This window comes from Pseudoliparis swirei, chromosome 17 (genome assembly GCF_029220125.1).
Source record: "Pseudoliparis swirei isolate HS2019 ecotype Mariana Trench chromosome 17, NWPU_hadal_v1, whole genome shotgun sequence".
Classification (NCBI taxonomy): Eukaryota; Metazoa; Chordata; class Actinopteri; order Perciformes; family Liparidae; genus Pseudoliparis; species Pseudoliparis swirei.
The window spans coordinates 16,765,307-16,793,025 of record NC_079404.1 but is presented as its reverse complement, the minus strand read 5'-3'; the positions used below and the strand labels follow the sequence as shown (position 1 = coordinate 16,793,025).

The window sequence follows — 27,719 nt, the reverse complement described above, 5'->3', positions numbered from 1 at the left end:
TCCTCCTGTAACCCCAATTCTGACACACTATCCGTCATCCCGTGCTAACAAGGCTTCAGCCGAGCAAAACAAATAACACCTCTCAGAACATTACAAGATCTTAACAGAGGACGCACAATCTGATTTATCAAAGCATTAATTATGGAAAGGCCTTTATTACATGAGACGCGTAGGGGGAGAGGAGAGAATGCTGAGGTTTTTTCCATAATCGCTCATTCGGGATTCAAACACTTTATTACTTTTTCAGAGCATAATATATGACACACATGTCGCTAATGTGTAGGCTAATACGGATTAACGTGATAGTTTGAGATCAGGGTGAGCCAGTGTAAATTGTGCCACAATCATGATAGATCAGTATAATTTTTCCAGTTTTATAGCCGTTGTCTAAGTGACAGATGGCTTTGTTGTGAAACTAGAGGTATATATTTGCAGCAGCCACTCAGTGCATGTGATGTGCATGTTTGTGGCCCTCAGGCCCTTCAGCCGCATCATGTCCCTGATAGTTGAGTGCTTTGTGTTACTAAAGTAATAACGTTTTCATGACTGCGACAGTTTGACTCAATCAATTCTCTTTAAGCTGCTGTCACTGTGCATTTATTTAATTGTAAATTGGGAGATGCAACATGCAGAGAAATTATACGTTTGTCAAAAAAATTTGCTGTTATCTTGAAAGCTTCATGAAAACAGTGGCATTAGAGATTCAACTATTTCGATGTTTCACACAGCATGTCACATAATACCCTGGCAATGGCTCTATAATATACTTCTACTCTACACTATATTTTGGAAGCTAATATTGTACTTTTTATCATAACATAAGTTACTAGTTTCTTTGCAATATTTTGATTATTAATACAAAATAAGAAGAGATAATATAACTTAACATATTCATCTTTTTAGTCTGGTTTATTTCTATACTGCAGCACATTTGGCGTGTTAAGTTATAGCCTTTTGGTTTAGTGGTTGCACCTGAGCCTTTTCCTGCTATGACTGGAATTTAACCTGAAAACAACATAGTCATAAAATAACAAATCTTCACCCTTGAAAATGAGTAGTTTTCAACACGAGTAGTCTTTCACTACAGTTTTATTTTCTCATGGTTGATCCACCAAAGCTACATATCCTCCCTGTACAGATCATTTCTCAAAAGAAAAAGAAAAAAACTGATGATAACGATTAAATTCCAGCCATAGACTCCACTCAAGTATGTATGTACTGTATTGTTCCACAATAACAAAGTGCCAACTGCCTCCACGCGAGATTCATGGTTCATGCTCACAGACTAACACGTCTAAGAGTCCACAGCCATGGTAGAAGTGTTGTTAGGTGGTATACACAGAAGATGAGGGATCACATCGATGGACTCTGTTTAACCATCATTCATAGTCAATCCCCACCCCCACCATTTTTTTTTTTCCCCCATTCAATGTTTAATGTGTCGGTTCTCTGTTAGGTCGTCAACAAACAACAAGTAATAACAATAAACTTGGAAAAAAAACAATATTTAAATAATTTTTCTAATTTTTTTAAGGTTAATTCAAATTAGACCCAATTAAAAACTATGGTAAAGTATATATAAAGGTAACAGGAGAGGGAATTGATGAATCGAAAAAAAAAAAATATAATGAGGCGAGAGGAATAATGATATTCAAAAAAATGATGAAGAAGGCAACAAGAGGTTAAAGTGCTGTTATCTGTTTATCTGTGCACTTTATATTGTAAATGTAATGCGTTTCAATTCTTGCAACATATCAAGATTGTTGTTGATTGTTTAATCTTATTGTTCCGCCATGACAAATTCCTTGTATGTGAAAACATACTTGACAATAAAAGGTTTCTGATTCTGATGTTCAGAATTTCAAGGCAGATATTTGAGTCCGGACCAAAGGGAGGAACTGACCGACGTTGTCATCCCAACTGCTAAGAAAAACACACACAGACACATACACACACACACAAACACTTACTGTGTTCTCATCTTACACCACTGATTCCTTCACTGTGTGTTTTCAGATAAAGATTTTTCTTTTTCGTTTAGTGTTCGATTTTCTTAACTCAAAGCTTCAAAACTGTACACATAATTTTGGTCAGACTAGATCCACTAATATACAGTCAATGCGACTGTAACATTGTCAAAAAGCTGCTGCAGGGTTTGAATTTATGTGAGAAAGACACACACACACAGGCACACACTACTGTATTTCACAAAGTTCTGCAATATGAAAAGTTATATTGGCCCCAAGACTCTGAAAAAGGTCACGGTGAAGAGTTGTTGCTCAGCATTATTTTAGCTGCACTGCAGATATGTGCCAAAGCCCCTTCCTGAGAGCAGTTCTCTGCGTCCCCAAGGTGGCTATATAAAAAAAAAACTCAGACTTTGACAGAAAAAAAAGAGTTCTGGTTCTGAATCAAGTTAAAGCCAAAGTTAAAATGAGTTTGTCTTGTGTGTAGATTTGTTAGTGCACCTGTTCAGAGGCTTTCTGGCCATCGTGTAGACATCTCATTTAATTAAAGGAGACATCGCTGTGATGATTGGTTGGCTCGTGCCCTGTTTTTAAAGCTGCTTGGCCATCAAAAATCCAGTGGAATTAAACAAGAGGAGACGGAGGACTTATTTGATTCGTTTCATGGCAGTCTCCCTCTCTCTCTTTCCTCTTTCTTTGTTCGCTGCCATCGCGGTAATTTAGCCAAGGCCTGCGGCTTGTCAAGGGATCAAGCCCAAGCAGCTTTAATGAAACACTCTTGGCTCTTAAATGATGCGTGTGCTTTACTGTGTGTGTGTGTGTGTGTGTGTGTGTGTGTGTGTGTGTGTGTGTATACGCTGTAAACCATCCTCTCTGTCTATACACACCAGCTGAGCCAGTGTAATTGGACATCCTGCTGATTCCACCACAAACACATTGAGTCACACACACACACACACACACACACACACACACACATAGGCACTGACGTGTAGTTGGTAGTGACGAGACCGACGGCAATAGAATACACTCGTGATTATGGATATGCAAGAAAAGAGCAGTGGCAGGATTAAACATCGGAAGTGTGGTCGAAAAATGCCGAGATCTGCAAAAAACGTTAGCTTCTTCGTAAGACGAGAACGCCGTGAGTACTGCCGTCGACAAAAAGCACATAGCTCGTGTGTCGCTATGCCAGCGGGAGCATATTGTTAGTGTGATATCATGATTTTATTATTGATTGGTGGGAGTATCCGATCTATGTAGAAAGTATAGAAGTAGTAAAGGAGGAGGGTTGGCGTGCTGACTCAGAGGGTTGTGGGTCTGGAGGAGCTTATGTTTGTGTTTGTGTGTGGTGGAGGGAAGAGGGGAGGCAGAAGAGTGAGGATAATAAACGTAATCCGTAGAAGTCAACCTGAACATAATTGCAAACTGCTCTCCAAGGAAAACGAAAGCAGAATACATGAACGCGTTGGTGGAATCATCAAACACCGGGAAAACGAAACGCTGTTGGAGGAAAATAATGAAACGGCTGTAAGATAAAACTGATTTCATGAACATCTAATGCACCTCCAATAATTGCAAAAAAATTACATTAAATGAACCAATCAAGTATCTAAATATCCAGAGAACGCGAGACACCTATCCAAATCCAAATTAGGAATAAATGATCCTCATTTTAAGGAAAAACATGTCATATTAAGAGGGTTACGGACGAGCGGATGAACAATGTGAAGCACTTAGCAGCGCCAGAGCCACACATTCCCCTCAGGAATTTGTAGAGACCAAATACAGAGGTAAAAGAGAGAGCGCTTATAGTCGCCAAGTGGCCTGCAACACAACAACAAATTAAGATAATGTTGCTACGTAACTGCTGGAAGGCCAAATAAGCATTTAAAAAGGCAAAGATATGTCGATGTTGTGTTCACAACTAATTACGAAGCTCTCATGAGGCCAAAAAAGAACAGTAATTGCATTTTTAATAGGGTCTCTCTATAATTACAGTTTGTTAGGAAACAGGCCAAATTAAATTGTTAAATCTCTTTTATCTGAGAGACAAAAGAAGCAAACTCACAACATATTATTTGCTCATTCTTATGGCTGACATGGCATTCAAAGAAAGATAATTCTTTCCACCGCGTCCCACCCACTCCATGCTGAATTTATATATATGTCTATGTATATCCTTGATAGGGTTGATTTGGGGAGTTATCATTGGGCTCAGGTCTCATCATAGTAAGCAGGGTTTGCCTGTCATTTTAATGCAGGGACTATAATTGACTTATTGATTTTGAGAGGCCAGCTGAGCGAGAGAGAGAGAGAGAGAGAGAGAGAGAGAGAGCGAGAGAGAGAGCCGCTGGGATTATGTTGTAAACCGCTGTAAAAATGAAAGAAATGATGATTTATTACACTGCTTTTTCTCATTTTGAACAGTTGGTGTTTTGCTCCCAACAGATGTCTCATTAATTAAAACAAATTACACGTGTTTGGCCCGTATATGCGAAGGGTTAGGGTTAGTGCAATTGTTTCCAGTTTGCACAATAAGCACATCTCTTCACAACATTCCTTCATCGTTTGAACACATGCAATATGATCCGTTCAAAATCTGTCAGACATACATATTATATTCCATAAATATCTATACGACAGTGTTAAGTGCTTTTGCACCGTGAAAATGAGCCAAAGCGATTAGTAAAAAACTGCAATATCAACATAACACGTGATTTCTTGAGAATGCACCGCAGTCTCGAGAATGAGAAAAAGACTGCAGGAATTATGAAAGAGGATCTTCAATTCCTTGGTGCATCGTTAGCTGTGGTTTAGTAAAAGAGGTACGATGACCTCTCGTGACACATTCATGGCGAAGTAAAGGTCACTCAGACTTAACGGTTCTTAACGGAAGAAGAAAAGAATGCAGCAAAAGGGTACAGTGCCATCATTTGAGCTAGAACCCAGAATTCGTAGCTATTCTTAGCCACTTCAAAGACAGCACGGAGAAACACAATGCACGTTTAAAGGCTGAAATGCCATCGCCGTGTCTTAAAATGTCTCAGATAGCATACGTGTACACTGCCTGAATACCCACACGGCTCGTATTCTGTCTTCGCGGCATTCAAAAATCAATATAAGTCTGGTTTTCACGTAAGCAACAGTCTTCTTTTTTTCCCCACGAGATATGACCTTAAATTCATCATCTTGTCATGTTTTGAGCCCCTCCTATATGAATCTCTCTCATGACTCCTCCTTCTCTATCCGAGAGCGTTTTGGCCAGCGCCGCCGTCCGTCTTCCTCTGACCTTTCTCCGTTAAGTCAGTCATTGCAGGATGGGGGGGGGGGGGGAAAGGTCAGGGAAAAGTTACAGTGTGGCGAGGGAGGGGGAGACTGCATCTGAACCGGCCTTCAGAAGATGACGCATGGGGCGGTTGCCTTCAGTGTTTGAATGTCAGCATTGGTACTTGATATCGTCGGTCAAGTATCAGGACATTAGGTGAATTATTTGACACGCATGAAGATGAATATAAACCGTAAGTAGGCCATCACTGAGTTTCCAAATCACTCATCGCACCCGTTGTGTAACCATTAATTAGTCCTGATTGGCTGGGTCCAGTATCTAGAGGCAGAGAATGCACCCTCACCAGGAACCAATCAGTTCTCGTGTCCTCAGACATCCACTGACTCTCTCTCATCCAGGATACAGGATGCTGCGAGCAGTGTGCAGCTGCAATGAAAATCATAAACTCTGGTTTTCTTTGCACAAATTACACACATCAGCTACACGAGCTTCGCTTCCGCATCCCAGCCTCCCTCGTGATGCATGATTTTCAACAAGCCTTACGAACATCGCGATGGGCTTACAGAGAGTGCCGACGAGCCCCGAGTGCGAGTCGGGGAATAGATCCAGGGATGGAGGGTGTAGGTGGGGGGATGGAATGACCAGGTTGAGAGCCCAGCTCCCGGTTGAACAGGAGTTGATGAGTTTGGGTACGAGGGCGCGTGACTGTCAGAGGACGTCTGGGATGGATGGCATCGCCTTCAGTTTCAACAGAGGAATAGTTTCCGTCATTCACACAGAAGCGATTCAATTTATAACAACTTTATTTAACTATTTATTTTAAGTCTCACTGGTACGACAACAGTTTCAAGTCATTTGTCACATAAATTAAACAAAGGAACATAACTATTGTATACTAGATGATATATAACAGTGTCAACACCAATACATCTGATTAGAGTGTGTTTGTAGCTGTGTGAGCTTCGTGTTTATTGTGGAAACCTGCAGCACATGAATCAGGGGGGCAATGTAAAAGGAATATGCAGTTATTTTGACAAATGAAAGATCACTTTTAATAAAATACCACCTTTATGAATTTCAGGCTCATTTAGAGTAAAGCTGCTCAAATCAATATCTTTATATTAACAAGGGCTATATAATAGATTGTTTTGATACAATAGTTGAATGGGGATAACAGTGACACTTCTTCTGTTGGTTAATAACATAAAGAAACGTTTTTTTGTAGTAAAATTCTTTATTACCTTCGCATTGAAAATGCCGGAAGGTTATGTTTTGATCGCCGTGTATTTATTTATTTATTTATTTATTTATTTGTATGCGTGTTATTCGTAAATCTCAAAAAGTATTGAACCGAATCGCATGAAATTTGGTGGGATGATTGTTTATTATCCGGGGACCAGTTGAGTAGATTTTGGGATCGATCGGGTCAAAGGTCAAAGGTCAAAGGTCATGAACAGGTCAAAATCTTTCGCAGAACTCAAAAAGTATTGAACCGAATCGCATGAAATTTGGTGGGATCATTGTTTATTATCCGGGGACCAGTTGATTAGATTTTGGGATCGATCGGGTCAAAGGTCAAAGGTCATGAACAGGTCAAAATCTTTCGCAGAACTCAAAAAGTATTGAACCGAATCGCATGAAATTTGGTGGGATGATTGTTTATTATCCGGGGACCAGTTGACTAGATTTTGGGATCGATCGGGTCAAAGGTCAAGGTCAAAGGTCATGAACAGGTCGAAATGTTCTTGAATCGCCTGAAATTTGGTGGGATGATTGGTTATTATCCGGGGACCATTTGATTAGATTTTGGGATCAATCGGGTCAAAGGTCAAGGTCAAGGTCATGGAAAGGTCAAACTCTTTTTTTACCATAGCACGATACATTTTTGTCCAATTGGCATGCAACTAATGCCAAAATGTTCATAATTCAATGCCCAATCTTGTGATATGCGAAGGTATGCGCTCTACCGAGTGCCCATTCTAGTTCATGAATAGGAAGATTAGGTATTTTTTGCAAATATGTGGAAATTTGCAAATACATTTCCAAAGCAGAAATGTGATGATTGTATAAAGTCAGGTTCAAAGTAGTCGCTTCAATTTGTTGACATGCTTTTGGAAATAAAGTTCTATAAATCATGTTATGAATGATTGTTGTATTCAGTTTAAACTCATAGAATGTGGTATTGGACACCCTTCAGCATGTGAGATAGGGATGGGGGATGCCTCTTCTCTTCAGTATTCTAGGTTGTAGCCTCCTTCCTGAGTGTGCACCTGTCTTAAAGATGGATGGTGTTCCTGCTCTATTGATTTGCTGCAAAGATGTGTGTGTGTGTGTGTGTGTGGATTCAGACTGAAAGTGAAAAAGACAAACGTCGGCATGAAGCCAGGTCATGTTTCTGTTCGGAGAGTTTATTATTACACATATCAGGCTAGAGGCAGGTAATGTGGAATGAAGTGGATCATGTTGTAAGACTCTTAATATGTTTTCAAATTTACCACAAGAAAATCCTATGAGGACTTTATGGAGAAGGAGTAATGACACCATCAGCATGTGGCCATCAGAGCATCCATAGAAAATTTCCCACAGAAAATCTTTTGGCCATAATAATAATCCAATCATCCGTGTGCAGAAGGCCATATCTAGAATGTGTTTTAATCACATCTGAGCTTGGTGCAATGATACATGTTTCATAAAAGTCAATTTGAGTTAATAAGTGGAAGAAAAAAGTCAAGTCAAGTTGTGAGCAGTAACTTCCTGGCATCTTGTTGTCACTGTGAGGCTGACAGAACCCGGCTGAGGGTCACCTGGCTCCGGGTTCATATTGTGCGTGCTGACACAAGAGTGGCATTGATCTCCCGGTCTTATGGAAGAAAAGCAAAAGACATTTCATTATTTAAAAGCATGTTGTTGGAATAGAATAGTCCATTTCTATCAATTAGTCCCCAAAAAAAACTCTACGTCAAACTGTCCAATAACACAACGCCAGGCTGAATTAAGTAGAACAAAAGTTTAGAAAAGAGTTAACATGGAAGCTGTCTCTGCTCTTACATATTTATAACTACAAACGCTTCTAGGAAGAGTTTCTGTTCCGCAGTCATCAACACAAAAGTGAGACTTGACAAAGCTGTCAAACAGACTGATTATGGCAAATTCTCAAAGACATGTGTAGATCTGGGCCTCCAGCCATTACAGACCGGGGCGCCAAGAATCTGGTCACTCGTTTCTTTCTTTTATTTGACCAGTGGCGTCAAGCTCAGGTTATTCCTCCTCTTTAAGATTAACCAGAGATGGAAAAAGGGCTCTCAGCCAGCTAGCGTCTGCCCTCTGTATATCACAGTCAACTGGATTTGCTTTGTAGTTTGTAGTCTTGAAGACATTTCTTACTCAAAGACACCAAAACAGGGTTTGAATTTTACACAGCGTGGCCAGTAGAAACCTCATGACCGTGGCTACAGATCATCTTCATTATCATATCATTCTCTCTCTCTCTCTCTCTTTCTCGCTCTCGCTGAAGGTGAGCCCTGTTATCATGAAGTCACTTCCTTATAAAGCTGCTGTGATTGCGTTTGAGTTAGCGCAGATCTGTTTGACTGCTCATCCGGCTGGCCGGGGCACTCGGAGCCCTGCGTTCACTCAGGAGACGCGAGCAGCCAGTCAGTGGGATGAACTAAGAGCACCCGGTCTCTCTGGAGAGGCGCACTCTGTCACTTTCCATCAGGCGGGAGCAAGCAGCTGCTCAAACGACGAGCCCTGACAGCGCGGTCATTCCTTAGATTGTGAGAACTGGACACACTTTGATGCTCCTGTGTCCTTCTCCACAGCCTTTATTCAAGTACAATTTAGTTCCCCCCGTAGAGACACTGGCTCATTTTTTAGTACTTCAGTCATGAAGCAATGTTGTCTTTTTCCACAAAGCTCGGATGCTAATCAATAATAGCTAATAGCTTGCAGACATCCTGCTAAGCTAAGCTAACTAAGCTGTTGGCATCATTTCCAAGTGAATACAGTGTGTTTTTATATATTTTTCGTATTATTATAGTGTGTTTGTACCTCTGTTGACTCGGAGAGCCCTGCAAAACAATTCCAATGTGTCGGGACTGTTGGTCTAGGCACAAATGGCAAATAAAAAACCCGTAAACCTTGAACCTTGAACAGGCGAATAAGCCAGACACAGACAGGATCAGTTCAATGCTTCAGTGGAGAAGTCTTAAACACCTACAGAGTCACAAGGTAGGCAAGAGTAAAAATACCAAGGAATGAGCATGAATGAGCAGGAAAATACACTCCAGAGGCAGACATTGTGACAATGAAATGTACCATGCCGCTCCGCGAGTGGTATCCACCGTCACAGTTGGATTTACACGACCATTATCATCGAAGCAGCAGTTGGCGCTTTTAGCACCGTTAGCCGTGAGCCGCCAGCTCAGGTGTAGCCATGTTGGGAGCTTTTGAGAAGCAAACTGAATCTCGTTTTACGCACCTTTGAAAACGTGCATTCACCCAAATGATAAAAATAAATGTGCCCCTATGGGATCGAGCCATGCAGATAGTTCATCCTTCATGTGTCCTGGTTTTGAGATGTATATCTCTGAGATTTCAGTTGCAGTCGATGCAAAAATACAGGCAAATTACTGTAGTAGCCTACACTTTCTTTCCCTTTCCATGACTTTTACATTCAAACTGAGTCTTTCTATTCTTAAAAAGTTGCTGTCAGGCACACTACATCCTGCAGCTGTCGGTGTATCGATCCTTAGCTGTCCCTAGTGAACACTTTGAGTTTGACCTCTTTATACAGACCTGCCATGATGCACATACACATCTGATCACATGTGAATACAGCAGCTGGTATACACACACTGGAAATATGAGAAGCATGCAGGGCTGGAGTCTATTCTGCAGGTAGACCTTCATCTGTTATGGCTTTTACGTGAGAGAGATTTGATTTAGCATCCATTTGGCGTGCACATGTGTTTGCTGAGCAAGCGTTTGTTAAGTGCCTTCAGTAGAGATGAATGTTTTTTTTTTTTTTTCTTCCTTCACCTGCATTTTTCCGTTTTTGTGGTCATGAGGTTTAACCTGTTGACGCCCTGAGACACGGAGGATCGGGAGAAAACGAGTTGGTTGAGAAGCAGAAATAGAAAACACTCTCCCCACGTCAGACATCCGCTCAGGCAGATGGTTGTGAGGATGAGAGTGTGAAGTTAAATGTCCCCGACAGTGTCTATTTGGTTCACTGGGGGACGCTCCTTTGACTGGCTGGTAGATTCATTTAAATCCCACATGGCAACCAATGGTCTTTAGCTACAATAAGCACAATAAAATAACCGGGGCTTTGCGTGTGCGCGGCTCTCAGAGGTCGATGGGGTGTGATATGAGATTTGTCTCTCAGGATAATGAGTAGAGTCTGGCTGGCTCTGCTAATGATCTGCTGTGTTCAAGAGTAATTAGTCAGTCGTGGCTCTTCTGGAAGGTTTCAAAGGGACGTGGATACATTTGTTATCATTTCACAAACAGTTAATGTATTGCACAGACCTATTGTACATATTGAAAGCATGGATGAGGCTGCAATAGATCCACCGACGGCACTGTGTCACTGACGTTCAGACCGGGGGTGATGTAAATGTAATAACATGAGATAATAAATACATACATATTTATATGATAATAATAGATAATGAAACGCATGTTACATCCCTAAAATAAGAATAAGAGGTTGTGTTGTTACATAAACAATGTAAAAGCTTATCTCTTTACACGAGTGGAATAATGCCGACAGTATCAGGTAGCGATCAATACACTGAACTCAAGTCTTCACCTGTCATGGAAGGACAAACACAAGTGCATTCAATAGCAGGAATTATGATTGATTTCCATTTGTTCAGGGCTCATGTATCAACACACATTTACACACTGACGTGACTTTGTGGGACAGATAGTTAAAGAAGAGCCAGGATGAAAGTAGGGCCTCCAAGTGGTATTGTTGTTGACATTGTTGTAGTTAAGACAACCGGGTCGCCTTCTGTTTTCCTCACAGCCGACTAACACCACACACACACTGCATGTTGTTTTCCACAATAACTTTGGGTTGTTCCAACATCCGACATGAATGCTACTGGGGATAGTCACTAAAGAACTTTAGCAGACACAATTGCATGGTGAAAGCGTGCAATCAACATTTACTTCAGAATGATAAGTTAATACAAAAAATGCCACATTAATCGTATGAGTTGCAGTTGTGTCGTTGCTATTATGATCATTAACAATGTACAGTGTGTTTTTGAACAACCATTGAATACTTTTTAAGGACTGTATTGTTGGAAAAATTACATTTGTCAACATTAAGAGAGAAGTTTACTGAAATTAATTAATTAAAGATTCATACAGAACATCTGCTAAACGCTGTGAGACAACCTATTTTGTTTGTTTCCCCCTCAATCTGCTCATTAACTGCAGCATTATCGTTTGGCTCAAATAACTTGGTAAAGACAGATTGTGGTGGTGGTTAAATAATCAAAAAGTCAACACTGATTAGAAACACTGTTTATTTCATAAATATTTACAAGCACACTCTTCCTCAAGTGTCCCACAACTTCGGTGTGGTACAAGAATATATTACTGTCTTGATTGACAAATTGTTGCCAGTAAGCATATATGCTGCCAGCAATTGCGTTGCCTTCAAAACGTATTAGACTAAACAGATTAGTAGTGCTTACACGTCATTTCCAGGACACAGGGTTGGTATCAAAAACATCTGTTCTATTCTCAGTTTGTGTAGTACAGAAAATGAGATCTGTCTCCTCCCCACCAAAGAAGATGTGTCAAATAAAACTTCACAATGGGGTTATAGAAAAGGAAAATAACATAGCTTACCAGATAATAAGAACTGGCATGTCTGTCTTTCTTCTCTGTCTCCCTCTTTGCTCTCTCCTTTCTTCCTTCCCTCTTTACTTTCTTCTCCTCAGCCCTGCCTCGTGTTTTTTACATTAAAGCCTGAACTTGCGAGGTCACACGTAGACCTACATGTTTGTTTTCAATTCCCCTCTATATCATGTTATGACCTGCCGAGCTGTGCATTAAATCAGGCGTTGTGTCAGCCAGAGCCGCCAACTAGGGAGCCAAGGTTGGGGCAATTTGGCCTTGTTTTTACATTAGTGATGAAGAGGAGAAAACCCACCTTGCAAATCAATGCGGTTCTCTCTCTCTCTCTCTCTTTTGCAGTTTCAGCAGAAGTGTATCATGATCTTCGCCTTGGTGTGCTGCTGCGCCGTACTGGTGGTGCTCACTTTCTCTGCAGTGGACATTTGGGGCGATGACGAAGATGGCATCACCGAGGAGAACTGTAGCAGGAACTGCAGGTGAGAACTGCAAAACCGCAAGCACACGATTCACTCTTAGTGGTTGCGGACGTTTGCCGCTTGCGACACCTCGCATGGCCTCAGTGGGGGCTGACAGCCTTGTGTTGAGCCATGTTACATTTCTCCAGATGACCCTCGCTGATTTTTTGTTATTTTCTGGCATCTTTTTGTTAGTAAGTTTATAAATTACAGTCAGTTTAGTTTTTTGCAGATTCCAAATGAGAAAGTGACAAACGACTCATAAAGGGTGGATTCTAACCACCATTCACAAAAGACACTGATATTGGAGGAATAAGTTTTGCAACTGAGCTGCACAATTATTTTGTAGATTTGCCCCTCATAGTTCATTTACAGTGTTAAGAGAAATATGGAAAAATTCTTCATATATGCAAATGTATCGAGGTAGCTATAATGTGTAGATCAAAGCAGTAAAGCTAATGTATTGCAATATATAACTTCTATCCAAATTTCCATTTAATCATTTGGCTTTCCTTGGCCTTGAACCTTAAGCTCATTCCAACAACTTACAATGCTAAACACTGTTTTTTAGCTCCAGTTTCAAACCATATCTCAATCTCAGTTGGTGCCCTGTTGCAATCCTGAAGGTCTAACTAATATAATACTGCAGTGTAGCATCTGCAAACCTCACAAAATTGCTTGCATTCATTTAGAGAATGTATGCTTTCATCTCAAAGTAACAAATATTACGTGCCAAGTTGCACCAATACGAAACAAATCTGTGTCGCCTCTCTCGCAGTGCTGAAATGATTACCTGGATGTGAAGCAATTTCCCTCCTATTTAAGTTTTAAGAATATGGTTCCCAAGAAAATAGGCCTGAAAACCACTGCAGCATCTCTTGGTGGTCCAGAGTGATCAGCAGTCATTTTCTCTGATACAGCAATTCCTGCTCTCGACTTCCTTTACTGGTTCCCCTCCATTAGATTCTCCCAATTTACCATTCACCCTCCAATTACTTCCCCCTCTCTGCCTCTTTTGTTCTGTCTGTGTCCATCTCGTCTCTCCCTCCTCTTCCCCAAATCCGCCATTTAACAACCTTTCAGAGAACTCTATCAGGCATCCCTCTCTTCCACTTAAGGCTGCAATTCAAACTTGAAAAGCTGAATAGGATTCCTCTCCTGCTGTGAAGGACCCCGAAAAGAAGAGGGGTGGAGAATTAGAGATGAATACGATGCTGGGGAAAGGGTTGATGGGTAAAGGAAGAAAAAAAGAGGGTGTCAGGGTAGATTTGGGGTTGGAATGAGTGAAAGATGAACAGATTATTCAGCTGTTATTTGCAGTTTAAGAAACATTTTATAAATTGTTCCAGATGTGCACTGTTACTTATATCCCACAAGTGTAATAATGATGTTTTACTGCGACATGCATCAATGGAAAGACCTATAACGTGTGTGCAAGTGTAAAGTATTTTCCTCAAAGCGAGTCCCAGTACAAAATGGAAAAAGTGGTCGATTACTGAGATTGACGCCTTCATAATGAGGTGCACTGAGGCTCTCTTATGCTCACTTAAATTCGTAAAGTTACTTGTAATTTTTTAAAGGAATGCTTGTAAAGCCCTTTTCATATTCACGCGTTAATAATTATTCAGTGAATAACTTAAAAATCATCAATATTTCTTCTCAGCAATACAATACTTTATGAGCCTTTAAGCAGCCTCAAATAATGACTCAGCGATGTATGTCACACAAAGCTGTTTTTTATGTAAATTTCCCTTTAATCTATTTTTTCCGCTAATTATTGCATCTCAGAGATAGGAGATGTGGCATGAGTTACTGCAGCAATATAAAATATTTATACATAGATATTTATTTTTATTTATAAATATATATACATATATATTTTTTTATATATAACACAACATAGGTTTGTCCTTTCTGGGCTACTTAGGCTACTTTGTGAAGAGGACCTGCTCTGTATGTAAACAGAAGGCTCAGTCTAAAGTAACGGAAACTCAGCAATTCTAATTTTCAGGGAACTATATACACAATAAAAAACATACTTATCAATATTATATTCCTTTATGCCAATAAATCCCCCTAAATATATAACTGTTCCTTTAAATGTGACACAACTGACTGTGGTAAAGGAGCTGTATCTACAAGCTGTATCCGGAACAGTAACGTTTACAGTACGTCCGATACTGAGCTCTGATTAGTGGTGACAAAGTATTGGCCAGGGAACACCCAATAAAAGCAGTCATGACAGACATGGAACAATGGGATAAATTAGCCACTTGCGGTTTACATCGATTTACATAAAACACATCACGGGAGGATCATGGCCAAAGAAACCTCTATTTAAGTGGCTCATGTTTCAACTAATGAATTTAAATTTACATATAAAGTGTGCAACAGTGTTCTCATGTTACCGATGAAACATTGGACGTGACATCTAACCACCCTTCAAATGAACAGCATGCAGGGAGCAGAGCAGCGGCAGCACCTGTGATATCCATGTTAATGTGCACCCAGAGCTCAGGATGATTTATATCAGATGTCAGGGACACTGGTTCGGCTCTCGCTGTCACGGGGTCCAACCGGGACACAGCATCACATGCACTCACATGTTTAATTGGCCTTTTTTACATACTGTATCCTAACGTGAATAGTACGTGATTGGTTTGTTTACAATTTAACCAGGCAGCTCTGGAATGGTGTGAAACATACGATTACATTCTGCTATATTCAATTCAATTCAATTCAGTTTATTTGTATAGCCCAATTTCACAAATTACAAATTTGTCTCAGAGTGCTTTACAATCTGTACACATAGACATCCCTGCCCCAAAACCTCACATCGGACAAGGAAAAACTCCCAAATAACCCTTCAGGGGGAAAAAAAGGGAAGAAACCTTCAGGAGAGCAACAGAGGAGGATCCCTCTCCAGGATCGACAGGTGCAATAGATGTCATGTGTACAGAAGGACAGATTTAGAGTTTAAATACATTCAATGAATGTGACAGAGTGTATGAATAGTTCATAGTAGGCATATTCCATGATATTCAGCTCACTCACCTACCACACGGTGAATATGTGAATCTTTTATCATACAGATAGCGAGGGATTTTATATTCAGACACTCTCTCTCTTGCTGTCTCATGTATCCACGCAAACACACACACACTTTTTTTTGTTCAAGCCACTTAGGTATCGGCTGCTGTGGATGAATCACACCCTCGATGGCTTGCAGAGGAAGGATCACAGAACGCATTGATCGATGGAGCTCTTGCAGGCAGAGACACAACGATGTCTCTCGCTTTCTCCACATTTAATACGAAAAGCCTGTCTGCCTGTTTAAATCAGAAGCGCCATTCATCATCCCCCCCCCCCTTTCCCCCCGGTCGGATGAGAGGATTTCTTTCACAATAATATTACCTCGCCTTCTCATCTGTTATCCATCCACCCTTGTTTTTCCTCACCGCGAGGTGTTTACTGTAGCCGTCCTAGTTTCCGCTGTCTTCACAACAAAGCGGAGTCTCCGACCGTGTGATGAGAATGTTAATCTTCTTTATAATTCGGTTTGTTTGCACCTTGTTACACTTCTCTTTTCATTTGACTCTCACTGGCTGACGAGTGGAAGAATATCCAACCTCAGCAACACTTGAGCCAACTTTACTCGATTCTCCACAACTCTGCTTCACATAGCATGTTGCCTGTCATTTTAATGAGGAGAGATCAGCGCGTTATGAACACAGAGGAGCTGTGAGTCCTAAAGATTGACCTTTGGACACTTTCCAAAACCTGAGTTAGCTTTACTTTGGCCAGGAATACGTTTTGAAGCTGTGAGCTATACTGGTCCTCAATGGGACGCGACCAAAAGCTGATTAAGATATGTTCAGAGCACAAATAACTTTCAAGACCTGAAAACAATCAAGGAAGACTTGAAACTAGCATTTGAGACCATAAACGCATGTTTTTCAATGTTTATTGAGATAATAAATCAAGTAGGACTTTTTTTCATGAAATGTGAAGAGAAGCTTATGTTCGCTGGGAGGAATAATCAATACACAATCACAACAAAAACATCCTGCACTACACAAGCTCATTTTAAATCTGCACTGTTGTAATATTAACAATCGATCACATGAGGATTAGGTTAACTCTTCTTTTTTTTAGCCTGCGACTTTATTCACTCTCCCAACTCAGAAACGTGTCTTAGCAACTACCCGGTCAACCTGGCGGTGCAATAAGCAGCTAAAGAGTCCCGAAGGAGGTGGTGGAGACCAAAACGGAGCAAAAAGGGTGATGAATATTGGCCAGAAACACGACTCAAAATGAATCATATAGTGTTGTATTCTGAGGGAAGCAACTATAATATGTTCAGTGTATCAACTTTGTACGGTGATGATCCATTAATGTTGTGTTTGTTAAGATAGATGTATCACTTTAGACACCCTCTAACTCCATGCTATAAAGAGCCAACAAATTAAATATGTTTACTATAACATTTCTTCTCAAATGCATCAACTCACGACAAATTGGGTTAAGTCTTGAGCAGAAGTAGTTCTGAGTTTCTTGGAAAGCATTTTACCCAGAAACCTAATCACCCATTGACGTGCAGGATTTGTATCCGACTTCGCCCTCATTGAACACCCTCTCCCCATTTCTATTGCTCTGATAAATTGTTGTTGGCAGAAATCGATGTCTAAGCAAGATACAGAGAGCATGTGGTGAGCATTGGAGCTTGGTAATTGGCTGGTTCTGTGTGGCTGCAGGTCCGGGGCTGCCACAGCTAATTCAGTCTGTTGATTCCGGCGCTAATGCCCCTGTCGCTTTCAGGCAGTCTGGAGGGGCAAAATGTGAACTGGCGATGCATTAGCTGAGCTCAGAGTCACGGCTTGCCAGATAAATTGACAATGCACCTTGGCAGAAAGTGCAGGGATATTCACATCAACATACTTTTCAATTTGGTGGGTCAGTTTTATGACTGCTTTAAGGAGACAATTTCATGGATATATGTTTATTCTGTACTCTGTGCAATCTGATTCCGTCAGGCATATTGATATTGCCTCCGTATGTGAATGAATTATGCTTGCTGTCGTATATCATACTGCATCAGACTGCTGATGATTACGTTAATGCACTGAGTGATAGCTTAGGGAGCAGTGTTTCTGAGAAGCCAGCAAGAATACAGCCGAAATGTGCAACTCTTCTTGACTAGGTGTAATTGAATCTGCATTGCTGACAACTCAACCTTCAATTATTCTCGGGCCCTGCCAGAGGCAACCTGTACAATATGTAATGATGCTTGATGGAATCAAAGGGCATGTGTGGTCTAGGGATTGTAATAACTCTCATTAAACTAACGATCCAGAGCAAGGGTCCTGTTAGCTAATTTGTCAGTAGTATGACAGAATGAATATAACCTCATATTAGTGGGACCCAAGATTATAATATTTCTGCAAACAGATAATTGCTTAGTGAAAGAATACAAACCTCAAACTCGTTTCATCAGAATGTTTCCATGAGCAGGTCTCTATGGCTCTATGGCTTAATGATGCTCTTTTGAAATTGTGTTTTTTTATGCAGAAAGAAGAAAAAAATATATTTCTATCATTTTTTCCTCAGAGCGGTGCTGGTGGAGAACATCCCAGAAGACATCTCCTTCTTCGACAATGGAACATCAAATCTCCCTCTCTTGATGGGCTTGTACAACCTACTGGACCGAGCTATCCGGGTCGTGGAGATAGTTTCCCCGCTGTGGCTCCTCAACTCCTCTGATTATGAATCCAGCTTCCAGCCTGCTGCCAGACAGGTAAAACCGGAGCGAGCATGCTTCTCCATGTCTTTGCCTCCTCTACATATTAAGCTGTGGTAGAAGAGGCATTAGGATCCTTAACTCAAAAGGGGATGCATCACAATACACACACACACCCACACACACCCACACTCACACATATGTGTTTTCAAGAATAGAGCATGTCCGGAGTAATGAAAGCCTGAGGCTGTTGATTGGAAAGTAATAGCTCCTTCCCAAGGCCATCAGGGCAGAGGGGAGCTAATGGCCCTGCAACCTGCAGCTCTCTGCAAAAAAAGCAGCAAGAAAAAGGCAACTCATCAGGAGGGACGCTGGACCGTAAAATTGATTATACTGTCATGGTAAAGTCACAAGATGTGGAGGTGGAGATATCAGTGGCAGGCATGTGCACCGCAGGTCTCTTTATATCTGCTTGTGTCCAATTATTGTGTGAATAGACATGCATTATTAGACACATCTTTGTGTAAATGGGTTTTAAGAATGAGAGCAGCTGAACAAACAAAGAAATGAGTGACAGCCACAAATATGAATTTAACAAAAGAAACTTGACATGGCAGTCGCTGAGAACTGTAGCATAGAGATAGCACACAAAGGACTGCTGATGGAGCCCCGATTTAAAGACAATACACAAGAGTCTTGTTTGAACACACAGCATACATGTCACGTGACAGCAGATGTGTTGCCATGTGTTTCCCTCAGGGCAGGGCTCTGCTGTCCAGGCTGCAAGGCCTGAAAGCGAAAGGAATCCAGCTGAAGATCTCCAGCGGGATGATCGACTCGAATGAGCTCGTGATGCTCGCCAAACACAGTCAGCTCCCCCTCTCTCTGCATTATGCATCCTGCGTGTCTGTGTTCAAACATGACTGTTTGTCCTGTAAATCTCTCAGTCTCCTTCCATCTCGCCCTTCATCTGGCCCCGTGTTTCATTTTCTCGTTGAACATTGTTTGTCTGTGGCCATCCTCCTCCTCCTCTCACATGTAACTTCCTGTGTTTCAGTCTCTCTCTCTCTTTCTCTCTGTCTTTAACCCTCCCTCGGTTTCTGTTTCTCTCTCGCTCTCTGATTCCAGATGCCGACGTCCACTACGTGAACATGACAGCGCTGATCAACGGCCACCTCCTGTCCTCCTTCTGGGTGGTTGACAGGAGACATTTCTACTTTGGCAGCGCCAGCATGGACTGGAGATCACTTGCCACAGTATGTAAAACTCATCAGCGCATTCATACTTAAACATATGCACACTCTGAGACCTTTGAGAATATTGTGCATGTCTTCAGTCCTGTGAACTCTGGAGCTGCATTGTAACACAGACTTAGAGCCTCTGTTGCCATGTTGTATCTAATAGATTTACGTGAGATATCATTACACAACTAGTTCTGTAGCCCCTAATGTCCAGTGCTTTGATGATGTCCTACTGGCACAGACTCAAAAGTACAGCATTTTATTTGAAGTTCCCAGCGCTCTCATACATATGGGCGTCCCTCTTGAAAACGGCAATAATTTTAGGCAATAATTGCCTGTTAATTAATTAATTATGTCCAGATTTTATATATCTAACATAAGTCATTTACTGTGAATAATAATTAAAAAATAAATGTTAAGATAAGCTAAGATAATCCTTTATTAGTCCCACAGTGGGGACATTTCAGGATCACAGCAGCGGGTGCACATTAGAGCATTAGAAATAAAAGATAAAAATATAAACACAATAACAATACAAAATACTAAATAATAATACTAAAATACTAAATATACAGAGAAAACAAAATAAAATACTAAAATAAAAAATAAAAATGTGTAATAATAAAATTATAATTATAATTTACAGATTCATAAAGGTTGAATTTTTTTGATAATGTATCCATATTTTTGTTGATGTATTAAAAGATACAGTTGATTTATTTACTCTCAAAAAGTCCTAGATATGGGGGTGTGAATGGTTGTGGTGGTTTAGGGGGGGGCATGCAAAAATAGAAAGTGGCCATTCTTTCATCTTCTTCTTCAAAGCTGAGATTCTTGCACAGTTCATGAAAGTGCGGACCCATTTTTTGAGGCAGCTTTGTCTATCTTTAGACAAAGCTGCAGACACGAAGGACATCGGTGTGTTTTGAGGCAGATAAACTAGGTTGTGCCGAGTAAGTCCTCATAATGTGGGGTCTAAGCTTTATCTTGGAACGCGCTGCTCATAAAAAACTCTACAGGGAGCGAGAGAGAGAATGTCAGGAGGGAAAGAAAAAAGCAATTCGGGAGCTTAAATTGAGAAGTGCCTCCTTGAAATGAGAAGGCAGCAGCGAGCAAAGACAGAAAATTGAGAACAAAGAGAAGAAGCACAGTCGTGTCCTCTCAGACTCTGCTGTTGGCTGTGTTGATGAGGGAGGTCCTGCAATGGAAGGGAGACTTAGGCACAATGAAATCCGATATCGATGGAGATGATGGAACAGCATTTCATCTTATTAATGCCAATAATGTTCATGATTATCACAAAGGGGCTGACGTAAACGTGGGCTGTCTCGGTGCTCGGTGGGGATCTAACGGAGGTTGTGTCTGTTCTCCAGAGGAAGGAGCTGGGTGTGTTGGTGTACGACTGCAGCTGTCTGGCTCTGGACCTCCACAGAGTGTTCAGCCTCTACTGGGGGCTCCAGTACAGAGACTTCATCGCCACCTTCTGGTCCAAGCGGGTCTTTGCCCTCTTCAACAAGGAAGAGCCGCTGAAGTTCACTCTCAACAGCACAAAGGCTCAGGCCTACATCTCTGTGAGTGACAGTTACAGTATTACTTTGTTTTGTTCATTCGGTCAATGACATGTAAAGTCATGTAAACGCTCAGGGAAAACCTGTGTGTTTAAGGATGTGGTTGGTATGACAAACAATAAGAGAGTGTCCTTTTTTTGAAACCCTCATCCTGGTCGGAGACATTTTGAACTACAATATTTACAATGTTCTTTATAAAAAAATCTAAATCTATTATTAAGGATCAGTTGAGCACTGAATGTACTTGTCCGAACACTAAATTATGTGATTCGTGAAATAACCATTGAATATACGAGACCTCTGTAATTGGTCATGACTCTGAAACAAAAGAATACATATGAGATAATTACATTACATTATATTGCATTCCATTACCCACATTCAAAAGGAGATGACCTATAGTCTTATTGGTGGATCACATAATTCAATCTTGTCTCATTTGTCAGTGAAGACGGTGAACTGAAGTGTTTTTGGGGAAAGTTTGTACATCAGTTGTGGAGAACTAGCGGCTGTATTAGAAGCACTGCGGGTGTAACTGTCCAAATGAATAACGGCTGCCTTCAATCTAGATGAGTTAGTTTCAGAGCTGTAAGACGTGTGCATGCTGGCTCACTGGTATGGTTTACTGGGACACATAATGGAGCTGAGCCATCCTTATAGAAATGTATCCACCTGTGCACAGGTCAAAAGGTCTATTGTGCATTAAGACACAATATACTGTATATATATATATATATATGCAGTGTTCCAGATAACTCGCAACTAGTACAATTACAATAGAGTGGCGCTCAAAGTGAGAGTTCCTGCTTGTGAACTGGAAGTGCTCCTTGTAAATAATAAACCATAAACAAAAAGGCAACATTACGTATAATCTCCTGTATTTTGTTAAAATGGTACGTTTCAATCTTATAGTACAACCTGTTCTGCTTGTAAATTGACGTCATGCAATGTCACCGTGTTAGTAGGATGCTGGTTACAGTCAGCAATTTCCGAATAATTTAAAGTGTACACAAGAAACATCAGGTTGCCACAGTCAGCTGTGTTTTTGTGTATGTTTTGGCGTTGTGCGCCGAGAATACTCAGAGTTCAGAAGTTGGACATTTCAACTCGGAAGTAAATGCCCGAGGAACCTAAAGGGCCTGCACACCTACACAGGTGTTTTTAATTTCTCTGATTGTTTTATGAGAGGTCACCAATAAGGCCGATAAAGATGCAATATGTCCCACCTAAACAGCTGCTGCAGGAGATTAGGAGGGGTGTAAGTAAAGCATAATGTACTGCCTGTGTACGTACCCACACAGTCCCGAGAAGAGGCAACGCCTTGTGACACGGGGGCCTTTGAATGGAGCAGAAACATTATCAGTGTTGTCAGTTACACCTGCTAAGATAAGAGAAAAAGTCTCCTTCTTTCTTTTTTTTACAAACAGTTTATCAGCTGAAATCAGACACAGACTATTCAGGTTTTATAACAAGAGAGCATAACTTTTTAAAATGCAACACATATAGTGTCTTTCATTGTCAACGTCTTCCTGTTAAAGAGTGATGGTGATGTCATCCAACCTGCAGCAGATTAAGATAAATATCAACACCCAGAAAGCGACGCGCTGGCTGGTAAACATTCACATGTCACTGTCAGCAACAAACTAAATGAAATGTCCAACACATCACAAAACAAAGGCATCGCATCATAATGGTCATCTTGGTGAACAGTCAAGACGATGAGTCGGTTGCTGTGATGACGAGTTGTATGCGTATTGCTGTGCGACCTCTCATCTCTCCTCTGACAGAGCTCCCCAGAGGCTCTGCTCCCCAAACATCGCAGCAGTGATCTTGAAGCCATTTCCAGCGTCATCCAGGAGGCCCGCCATTTCCTCTATATCTCCATCATCGATTACCTACCTCTCCTCAGCCATAACGCTCACAGGTTAGAGACACTGTGCTGCTTTCTAACTGTTTTTTTCTTTGGATGGGTTTAAAAAAAATAAAAAGCGTGGATGCTGTCGTTCAAGTGATGAAACTCTGTGCGTCCACACTTGTCTCTGTGTTTCTATCCATGCCAAGCTACTGGTCCCGCATCGACGGTCTTATCCGGGAGGCTCTGATCCTGAGGAAGGTCCGGGTCCGACTGCTGATAAGTTGCTGGGAAAAGACTCATCCACTTACCTCCAACTTCCTCTGGTCCCTGAGGGGTCTGTGCATGGAGCAGGCCAACTGCTCTCTGGAAGCCGTAAGTACAAGGCCAGAGCATACTATTTTTAAATCTACAAATGCACTTTATCAATGCATGATGCACCACTCTCTTTGTGTGTGTGTGTGTGTGTGTGTATGTATGTGTGTGTGTGTGTGTGTGTGTGTGTGTAGAAGTTCTTCAACCCCAGAGTGCAGAGGGATGGCAGTCTCCAGGGAATAAACCACAACAGATTTATGGTGACGGATAGAGCCATTTATTTAGGTGAGCTCATCACCTATACTTTATTATTGTGTCATACATGTCTCACCTCTTTCAGTTGGACTACACATTGTTGCCTTTACATTAGCGTGCGTATGGATTTTAATTAATTATAGTGGGATTTACTGTTACTGATATTCTTATTTTGTATGTTTGGAAAGAGCCAGGCTGGCTGTTCCCCCTTCGCCTCCAGTCTTTTTGCTAAACTTAGCTCATCGCATCCTGGCTCTTTACTTTGACACACAGATATTAAAGTGGTCTCAGTCTTCTCATCATCTTCTCAATGTCTAACTTTCAGAAAGAAAGCAAAATATTTCTCCAAATGGTCAGCGATTTCTATAAAAAAGAGGATTGGGTCTGATTCAGTATATTTATCCACTGATGTGGTCCACTGGATTTTAATTAATTTGTTTAAGTGTTTAAATTTATTTTTGTAAGTGTTTAAATTTATTTTTTTAAGTGGCAATTTTTATTTATTTTTGTAAATGTTTTTCAGTGTTTTTGTTGTGTTTTTAAAGTACTTCTTTGTTTCTTTCTCTGTGACCTGACAGGTAACCTGGACTGGGTGGGGAATGAGTTTAACTTTAATGCAGGAGCCGGCCTGGTGATCAGTCAGCCGGAGGGCATGGAGGAGAAGAACTCTACCGTGGTGGAGCAGCTGAGGGCTGCATTCGAGAGGGACTGGTTTTCACGTTACAGCCACTCACTGGAGGCCGACACGTTCCCCGTCTGCACCACGCACCAGATCAACATGCCGGTCAGAGCCGGCCCCCTCGACAATGAAACAGTGCCTACCAGAGCGGGCCGGCACGACAGCGCACCGGCACCAATGAGACACAATCACAAAGATGACGGACAGACGCCAGTTCAAACAAAGCACCCTGACGACAGACTCGGCAACATTGGTCGCCACGGCAAGGCCAGTGGACTGGTGCCCAGTATAGCCAGTTACCAAGAGATGGGACGAGTCAAAATGAGTCACCTCGACGACAGACGGGTAGAGGTCAAAGGTGATTACCGTGACAATCCAATGGATCCACCCAGTCAGCCGGCTGAGAACAGCGGCAGCAGAGAGATCCTCAACGGGTCCCTGTGACGAGGACAACTTCCAGTGACAATGGACGTAACACGCTCGGTCTTTGTAGCATTTTATCGTTTATAAACAAAAAAATTGAAGATTTAAGTGAAATCTGGTTTGAAGGACTCGAACGTGTTCACGGAAGAACTCAGGAAGGAAAAGAAGCGCTCACCTGCAGTCTCGCACTTTTGATGGACTTTTTTAAAAGAATGAACATTGCGTAATACACTGTAATAATACCTTAGAACCTTACGATTTTTTTTATTTTTATTCTCACCAGATGAAATCGTATTGATTGACTAATATGTCACTTTAGCTGTTGTGTGGCAGTCATCGTGTATCACCCTTTAAAAGGGGGAAAGATGCCTGGATGTCTATGCAGAGATGGACGTGTAGCTCCACTGGCTACAGTTAGCATCAAAGATGCACTCTCCAGCCTTACTGCACTCCTCTGAGTGGATATGTGGGATGGTTTGGGAATCTCCAGCATTATTATGAATAATTTACCGTGCATTCACATAATTACTTACAAATGCAAACAATTTGTATTTCCAATGATAACTTTAGATCTTCCTTCCAGACTTAATCAACTATAAACTAAACTGTTCATTTATTCCAATGTCATATGAGAACCTTAACTCAACATTGCAAGTTCATTTCGACCCACAGGAACACACTGAAATTGACAAGCGTTGCCTTTAGTCCTGTAATGGAAACAACCCCATAACTGGTTTTGAGTGGTGATCCACAGTGGAGGAGCTGGTGGATTAAATCATGTCCACCGTGTTTACATCTACGATACCAGAAGCACTGAACACGATACAGACAGCCGTCTCATCATCCAGGACATGATGCACTATTTATCAAGATGTTTTGTTTTATGGAGGTCATAATTGAATTATATAATGCACCTCTTCTGCTGTGCTCGTTAGACAACACCAGATGTACCGCGGTGTGGAGTCTTCCAATCAGCCGCCGGCATTGAAAAACTACAGGTGTGTTTCCTCGGAGGAAGAGAGGCCATTGTCCTCATAGATAATCATTCCATTTCCAATATATACAGATCCGAGGAAACTGAGACAAATTGAATGGATATCTATAGGATGCTTTTGAACGCATGTGACTCATTGAATACACACTCGAAGGGACCAGAGGGCCAAATCAATACAAAGATTTTTTATCAGACAGTTGCAGTTGCTGCAGTTTGATCTCAAGGACATTGTTGCCTGTAATGTCCTGAACATATATGACCTGTACCGCGTGGAGGTACACACACATGATCGTTAACATAGAACAACTAATTTACTTTTCTTTCTTCTTTTTTAGCGACTTTCATTTGCATTTTGACTGATTGCATGTCGTTTTTTAGACTTTTACACAATTTTCTGTGAGCGCTTCCAAAGCCATTAATTGAGAAACCACTTCCAGTGAGAGCAACACGGGGATGTATTTATGGACAATATGCAGGGTGTTATCGCCAGTGTTTTAATGGGAAAGGAGCACAGGTGTCATGAGGGTCCACTCTGAATTCACCTAGCAGGAAGAACAATAGCATGTTTTGGTCAGAATGCATAAAAGGTTTCGCTGTAATCATAAATAATTGTTTATTTCACATTGTTTATGGCGGATATCGCCTGTTTTCTGCATACAGTACTTATGCCTGCTCTTTTTGTGCGACAGTTTATTAATATGTACGCCAGCGCTCACTTGCATCACAACATGTTCCCCATGTGTACACACAGGTCACACGCAGCTGACCCACTGATGCCAGTGGGAAATGAAACAAAACAAACCACTTGACCATTGTTATCTGGTCATGGCGGATACATGCTGCCCTCTAGAGGATGTCTTGAGAAAGAACATTTATTCTCACATTTACAAAAGCAGTTCAAAAATACATTGTTTTGAACTGCTGTTTATGTTTACCAATTCTTATCAAATGTATAAAAGGCGGCAACATGGGAATGCAAGTGGTTTTCCTGCTTACGTTTCAACTGAAATGATGCTACTATTTATTGGTATGATATGATCAGCAGATCATTCTTTATAGGATAACACATATTGTAGTGAGAATAGTTTATATATATATAGCATTAAAGTATACATAAAAAATAATGTGATAAACATAACAATTCCGTGATTCACTTTAATATACATAAGACTTTCCCATGCTGCTGTATGTGTGCCAAAGCTCTTGCTCTCCAAAAATCTCATGACCTTTACATGACACTAACACTTAGATGCTGTAAACACAAACATATATTTCCTTTCTGGAATGGATTCTCTATTCAGAGTGAGTAGAACTTGAGCATTATCTCAATAATGACATAATACCTGGCGGAGGAGCATATGTCGACATTGTATTGTTTGTAACGTGACAGCTGATCTGGAGTCAGACTCCGTACTTTACGCTGCTGTTATTGTCTCTGATTATTTCACAAGGGGGGGGGGGGGGGGGGGGCGATAACCTGTACCCAAATCTTTGTGTATGTTACTTGTTTATTTTGTTTTCAAGCTATTTTGATGATGAACAGTGACTGTTTTCCAGTTAACAGGGGACCAGGACTACACGTTTAATCTGTCACGGTTTACAATCTGCTTCATGCAAATGGTAAAAAAATCAAAGCAAAAACAATAGGAATGTTTCTGATTGCTGTCTGTCCGTCCATCCAGTGAGTTTTAAGAGAATTGAGCCATTTTCACTGAATAGTCAGTGAAAGATTCTGTGTTTTCTTGAAGTCAGAAGCGTTGACAGGTTTGATGTAGCTGCAAAGTTGAACAGACTGAAGCACTTTTCAATTTAAATGCTCACTGTAGAACTTTTCAATGTCGCCTACCTTTATTCTATTGAATTATTTCGGCATGACTGCTGCTTGCATGCCTGCCTTTATGAAGTGTGCACAGCTACGTGCATTTCCAGAGATAATAATGAAAGCTTACATACATTAAAAAAATACAGAAGGAATGTCTATTTATTGAATACCCTTGTTAATGCACACTACTGAATTATATGAGCGCTGTGTTTTTACTCTTAATTAAAAAAAAATTTACTCTTT

General features: G+C 41.0%; 1 protein-coding gene across 1 annotated transcript in view; it reads left to right on the top strand.

Annotated features, from left to right (window-relative positions):
• LOC130207608 (inactive phospholipase D5-like) overlaps nt 1-27,719 on the top strand; it is a 32,608-nt gene extending 4,889 nt beyond the window's left edge. Inside the window, exons 2-10 of the mRNA XM_056436258.1 lie at nt 12,475-12,611; nt 18,198-18,384; nt 19,087-19,195; nt 19,456-19,583; nt 20,942-21,139; nt 22,924-23,060; nt 23,198-23,363; nt 23,498-23,588; nt 24,137-27,719. Coding sequence (XP_056292233.1) covers nt 12,475-12,611; nt 18,198-18,384; nt 19,087-19,195; nt 19,456-19,583; nt 20,942-21,139; nt 22,924-23,060; nt 23,198-23,363; nt 23,498-23,588; nt 24,137-24,681 — 1,698 coding nt within the window. The 3' untranslated portion in view covers nt 24,682-27,719. The remainder of the gene's footprint in view (nt 1-12,474; nt 12,612-18,197; nt 18,385-19,086; nt 19,196-19,455; nt 19,584-20,941; nt 21,140-22,923; nt 23,061-23,197; nt 23,364-23,497; nt 23,589-24,136) is intronic.